Source organism: Cicer arietinum, chromosome 7 (genome assembly GCF_000331145.2).
Source record: "Cicer arietinum cultivar CDC Frontier isolate Library 1 chromosome 7, Cicar.CDCFrontier_v2.0, whole genome shotgun sequence".
In the NCBI taxonomy this organism is placed as follows: domain Eukaryota; kingdom Viridiplantae; phylum Streptophyta; class Magnoliopsida; order Fabales; family Fabaceae; genus Cicer; species Cicer arietinum.
The window spans coordinates 42,613,622-42,620,344 of record NC_021166.2 but is presented as its reverse complement, the minus strand read 5'-3'; the positions used below and the strand labels follow the sequence as shown (position 1 = coordinate 42,620,344).

The 6,723-nt window shown below is 31.8% G+C and overlaps 1 protein-coding gene across 1 annotated transcript; it reads right to left on the bottom strand.

Moving 5' to 3' along the window:
* Positions 1–33: 33 nt before the first annotated feature.
* On the bottom strand, positions 34–5,008 carry LOC101514902 (anaphase-promoting complex subunit 8-like). The gene is made up of 4 exons (XM_073363596.1): positions 4,808–5,008; positions 4,402–4,708; positions 999–1,415; positions 34–903 (listed from the first exon to the last, which is right to left on the bottom strand). The coding sequence occupies exons 1-4, from the start codon at positions 4,891–4,893 to the stop codon at positions 34–36; spliced, it is 1,680 nt and encodes a 559-aa protein (XP_073219697.1). The 5' UTR covers positions 4,894–5,008.
* Between the last annotated feature and the right edge of the window lie 1,715 nt (positions 5,009–6,723).

Genomic DNA, 6,723 nt, shown 5'->3' with positions numbered 1-6,723 from the left:
GATCATTAAATGATTTGGTATGACAAAAATGTTTCAAATTGAAATTGTAGTTAAATATTTTAGACTCACCGGGCCAGTATAATCAAGAAGACGTGTACAATAAACCTCTGCTTCTTCGAATCTTTTCTGAGATTTGTAATACTTGGCAAGATAGAGCAAGGCCTCAACCATGTTAGGTCCTTCCCTCTCTTCAGACTCCATCCTCTCTAAATCCTTTCTGTAGTAAAATGCTGCCTCTTCAGGGCGTCCGAGCTCTGAATGCAGCTTTGCTAGTTGGTGCAGAGCAATTGCTTCCCTGTCATTACAGTTTGAAGCCCTTCTGTAACACTTTATTGCCTCATCGAGCATGCGAAGCTGGTCAGTTTCATAGCATTGAGCCATAGCAATCCATAACCGAGAATCATTTGGCTGTAAGAAAACAGATTTTTTGAAGTAATGAAGTGCATAGAAAGGCATACCCATCATCTCATAAGCCTGTCCTAGTCCATACCAAGCACGATAATCACACGGGTCTATATCAACAGCCCGACGATAGGCATCCACAGCAGCAGGAGTGTTTTTCATCTCTACAAACTCATGACCCATAAGTGTCCAAGCAGAGAGATAATTTTTGTTCAGTTTAAGGGCTCTCCTAAAATATACAACTGACTTTTCATGCTGCCCCTTTAAACTGTAATAATTCCCAATAATACAACAAGATTCAGGTCTGTATTTATCAGTCATAAATACTCTATGGGCAAGGTAACTCAAAGCAGAAAAGCATTCCTTAGCATATAGCACATTGGAGTACATATCCATGTCTTCCACTCTGTAAGGATCAGTCCTCAACAGTTCTTCAAATATAGCTTCAACTTGGTCGAATTCTCTCAAACTGTACTGGGCTTTAGCAATTTGAGCTTGGATGTAATTACTAAAACCAAAAGTTCCGAGTAAGTTATAGCTTCAACTTGGGCGAATTCTCTCAAACTGTACTGGGCTTTAGCAATTTGAGCTTGGATGTAATTACTAAAGCCAAAAGTTCCGAGTAGGTATTCATATTTTGTCAGAGACTCGTTGTGCATCCTTAATTCTTGGTAAGTACTGGCAAGAAAAAAGTCCTTCATCCAATGACTACTGAGATTAAGACTATTCAAGATATCAACTGTAGTGCATAAGGATTGCAGTTCAGTCCAGGCATTCCAGTTCCAAGGGTAGCTATTTACAGATTCCACAAGAACTGTACGTGCCAAGTTTTCATTGCCTTTCTGTTTAAGAACAAGACCATATAAGTACAAACAAAAGGGATCAACTGTGCCATTCTTGCGAAGTGTAGACAACTCCCTCTCTATAGAAACCAATTCCTGGTTCATAGCATCACTCTTACCCAGAGGTCCATCAAGTTCAATCATCTCTTCCTCTTTTCTCTTTTCCCCGGCCTGAAGAAAGTACAAAGCATGGACACGGAAGTTATAGACATGTGAAATTCCAGAAACTAAAAAATACTCCGTTCTTTCAAACTGATATTATGCACATTAATTTAGAAGAACAATGCACTGTGTCAGATCACCATATTAGCATGTGACAGTGCTCAATGCGTTATCTTTAATGAGGTTTTACTAAAAGTAAAAGTAACAAGTGAAATGACATGGAAGAATATGATACGACTACAACTAATAGTTTCTGTTAATATAGATGAACGATAAAATATGTTTAAAAAATTCTCCACATTATGACAATTGTATAGCCTGATAAGCCTAGGGATCGACAAAAGTAACCATAAGTGGCAGAAAAATTTGTCTTTGAAAAGGTTTTAGATGACAACTGACAATGTCTTAAAGAAAGACCTGAAGTCAGTTTGGGAAACAGAAAGCGCATCACATGAATAATAGCCACGTAACAACAAGAAAATTGCAATTGCAATTTTTCTGCTGCTAACAGCAAGTGTTCAAAAAACAACTAAAAAGATGACAATAACAGGAGGGAACCGTGAAGAGATATCATGTGGTTAGCTGGTGTGCTATGCTCATTTTAACTCTGCCCAACTCAAATCAAATAAAAGAGTAAAAGACAGAGAACATAGACTGCCCTCTATATTATGGCCTAATGTTGCTATCTGTCAAGTAAACTTTGCAACACCAACCCTTAAACAATTAATGGAGTTTAGCTCCAATCACAAAGGTAAACATACCTTAAATCCCCTAAAAGAGAATCCAATCAAATCAGCATAATTAATCACAGTCTATTTAGCAGATAAGCACAACTGTCGTTCAATCCAAAATAGACTTTCATATGGAAATTGCATGAAACACATGTATAATATGCCATGATTCTAACCACCTGCCATCCTGTCCTTACGAAAGTTGTATTAATTAAATTTCAAATGTCTAAAATGACCCATCAGCCACACATACCCACACAAATAACCAAAAATCCAAGTTCTCCTGTGCTCTCCATAATATTACTACATCCAACTCCAATTTGAATCACAAAACAGAAGTCCCCAATACATTTAGATTTTGAACATACAATATCCCACTGATTAATGTGAAAACCTTTAGTCAAAAAAAAAAAAATGAAAACCTAAGGCCCAATTTGTTTATACATAAATAAAATGATTTTAATGCAATCTTTTAGAGTGTTTTACAGAAATTATTATTATATTCTAAAGAAAAGAAGTCCCTAAACTAAAGGATCAATTTGTTTAATCCTAAAAAAATGTCCTTGAGTGTTGAAGGAAAAGCTTATATAATTGTTTAGGTGGACGGACTAGTGGAGATTCACTTAATATAAAAGAGGTATTGTCATACTCATTCTATTTAATAACTTTTTGACATAAAATTTTATCAATTCAGCCAAGAGAATCTTGTGCTATTACTGCAGCAATAATGAAAATCAAGTTTTAAATACACTAGATAGGGACTACCGTGTTGTGTGGACAAATAAGTGATATATTTTTTTTTTATTTGTTAGAAAATATATTGAGAAGCAAATTTCTTCAATCATTTAATATATCCATATTAGATGTGATTTCTTCATGTTATATAATGTTTGCTTGCTCTAATAAGTTTTGTAGGTCTTTATATAATGAGATAACATTTATGGTATAACTTGTCATTGAACTTTTTCCTTAGATTAAAAGTTATATTTTTGAATGAAAACATTACAAATTACAGAAATCCATTACAACTCTAGAGACTAAAATTTATCGGTTTAAGCCAGTTCTAACTGCTTGTTTAAGAACATTTTGGAGGATTCAAATACATGACTAGTTCTCGGTTCAACCAATCAAACCTTCCAGTCTGATATTTAAAAGAATGGCCTATACACACAAAACAGTTATCAGTTGATATCTATGAATTTCTAAACCCCAATAACTTTTAACATCAAAATTTATAATGAGTTTATAACGCAATATATTAATGACAAATATAAGAGTTGCGAAGTATATACAGAAACAGTAATTAAGAAGACGAAGGTACAATTTACACTTTAGCTTTTATGTATGATAAGAGATTGAACCCGTTCTTTACCCGGTTCGAATATATGATCAGTTCCCATTTTAATTAATCAAATCGAAACCGACCAAGCATGTGTATCACGTGGCCTAAAGCGCACACCATAATTATTGTTTGATATCTATGAGTTTCTTAATCATTATTGTTTTTAACTTCTTTATAATTTAGAACTAGTGCATTGAGTCTTGACCCGATGATGCATGGGACACGTGTTGTAGTTCTGAATTTCAGTAACTTATACATATTTTTTATATGAAATTTCTATCCACACATCTTAAATGGATTCTAACTATGTAAGGATATCAATTAATGTAGATACAAGACTGCCATAAATACAGTTGACGGCCACGAGTACCACTCAAAGTGAAAGAATATGTAGAATGAGTTTTTAATATGTAACAGTAATAAAAGTAGTTAAAGAAACACTACTGAGGTAAATGCTCAAAAGAAACCCTGCTATAATGCTACCGCTAAAATGTTTGAAATTGAAAAATCTGAACCTGTTGTGCTTCTGAATATTAGACATAGTAAATATGAAATGTGATAGTCAACATTTACTTATTTTATGATAATCGATATGTACTTATATATCTTAATAATAGAGCAATGCTATTCTTTACGGAAAAAAACAGCATCCGAAATGCAAGAACGTAAACATGGCATTTTTTTTCCTTTTCTCAACAATGCACACCAGTGTTTGGACAGAATACCCGCCTCGTGTTATTTCAACGAAATAGCATTCATAACTATCAGCATTTCTGTATTTTAAAAAGCATATGCAGAATGAAACATGAAATAGATTGTTTATGAAACTAGCACCAAAGAAACAATTTTTATGGAAAATGAAAACATATAAACAACACAAATAGACAAAAAAGCAGGGGGGAGGAAAAAAAAGAAAACTAACCATATAGAGAGCATAAGATCGCAAGAAAACCGATTTGCGTCCAATTTGATCACGAAGAACATGAGCAGCTCTTTTATACTCGCGACAATCGAAGTAAGACTTAGCCAAAAGGTAAAAATCAGCGTCAACAAGTTCATCCTCTTCCATAACCGGAGTAGCTATATACGAAACGCCGGTAGTGGGCGTGGCTGTAATCTCATGAGTACGGTACTTCCGGCGAATACTTGAGCTTCCACGCTGGAATCTTGTATTAGAAGGAGTGAACTTCGCTGGATCTTGTTCGATTCCTACCAATTGCTCCGCTGCCCTGCATTGGGGCGAAATGAAATCACGCGTGGTTTAAGAGATTATGTTAGTGTGTGGAAAAAATGGGAGAGATTAGGGTTTGTGAAGTTTGAGTACTGACCATTTGGAAGCGGAATAGAGACATCGATCAGTAAGCTGTCGAATTGCGATGCGAAGTTCGGTTCTGCAACTTTCTTTCGAACTCATTGATTACTACGCTGCTCCTCGCCACTCACTCCCCCGCTCTTCTACGTTTTTTTCAAATTTCTCTCTTCACAGTCCTTTCACCCACCGTATACTCTCTAAAACGGTGTCTTGCTTTTTGAATTTTGAATTATTATATATCATCATATTTCACCTCATTTGAAAAAACATAAAATGAACGCGTAAAGAATAAAAATAATCAAGTAACGTGTAAAATAATTTTATATTTATAAATAATAGATTGCTAAGACATCATATAGTTAAATAATTGTTGATTTAAAAATTATAAAATATAGATACAATTGTTAATTTAATTTTAAGTAATAGTTAAGTGTTTTATTTTTTTTATTTAATTTTAAGTAATAATTTATTCATTTATATCTTAAAATGTTAATAATATTGCCAAACTTAAAAAATTTATCAAAATCTTCAAACAAAATGCATAAAATTTAATATCAATTTTAAAAAAATTCATATGTTCATTAAATGTATAGTTCAAATATTCAAATAACTTCATAGTTTAATTTCCAACAACATCAAATTCATCAAATAAAGAATGAAATTTTGAGTTTATTTGATGATTTGAGTTATCAATTTGATAATATTTACATGATATTGAAGTTGATAATTAATTTTATTGATTTTGTTTAAATTTTTTGAATTTTTGTAAAAAAAAATGATAATATTGTTGATATTTTAATATATAAAAGATCAAATTGTTACTTACAATTAAATAAAACATCATATCGAAAAAATATATACAAATAACTAAAGTGTTACATGAAATTAAGTTAAGAGACTGCAAGAGCAATTATGTCTAAAATATATTATGATATATTGAATGATTAGGATTGAACGACGTTGATAAACTTAATTTATATTTGCATTGTATTTTTATACCTATTACCCAAAAAGAGTTTTAAACTAACGTGCAATGAAAAGTCAAAAATTATCTTTATCATAGCATTAATGTAAAATAACCATATACCAAGATGGATGATATGACAAAATATATCATTTTTACGGGATATCAATATAAAATTATTTTACGCTCTTTAATTCCAAATTAAATTTACATGTAGTAAGTGTAAAGAGATTTTAAAAAATATAAATGTAAAGAGTTTTTCATTTTATACTAAAAATTACAATTTTATTTTATTAGTTTATTATTTACTTTAATTATATCTAAAATCACACCCATTATCATTGTTCTAACAATTTGAAACTTTTCATGCTAACATTGCATGAAAACTAAAGGTCTGTTCGGGTGGTTTTTGTTGTGAAATTTTCAAAAATTAAAAATAATTTTAGTTGAGTTTTCAATTTTTAGTTTTAAATTTTAATTATTAGCTGAGTTTCAATTTTTATTTTATTTGAATTAGATCACTCGCTTACCTTATTTCATTACGAATTCACCAAATATAAAAAATATTAATACGTAAAAATAATTATAAAAATTCAATATTGTATCAAATTTTACTTATTATAAAATAATTCAAATATTATAAAACTATAATTTATTTAACCTCCGCTTGGAGTTATTTTTAGTTTTATGTTCTAAAATTTTCAAAAACTAAAATAAGTTTAATTTTTTAGTTTTTAATTTTCAGTTCTAAATTTTGATTCTTAATTGAAATTTAGTTTTTATTTGATGTGAATTTAAACACTCTTTACATGAACTCGTGGTATTAATGGTGGTCAAAGGTGTTGGTGTCGGCGATAGGAAATGGGTGTGTGGTGGTTATTAGAAGTAGGTGGCGGGTGATATTGCCGGTGGCCGGAGGTAGTTTTGGCGGTGGTTGGATGTGGGTGATCGGTGATCGAATGTGGTGG

Coding starts and splice junctions, on each gene's coding strand:
- LOC101514902 (XM_073363596.1), bottom strand. CDS start 4,893: ATGAGTTCGAAAGAAAGTTGCAGAACCGAACTTCGCATCGCAATTCGA. Junction 1,416..4,401: donor GATCTTATGCTCTCTATATG/GTTAGTTTTCTT, acceptor TACTTTCTTCAG/GCCGGGGAAAAGAGAAAAGA. Junction 904..998: donor CTTTTGGCTTTAGTAATTAC/ATCCAAGCTCAA, acceptor TTTAGTAATTAC/ATCCAAGCTCAAATTGCTAA.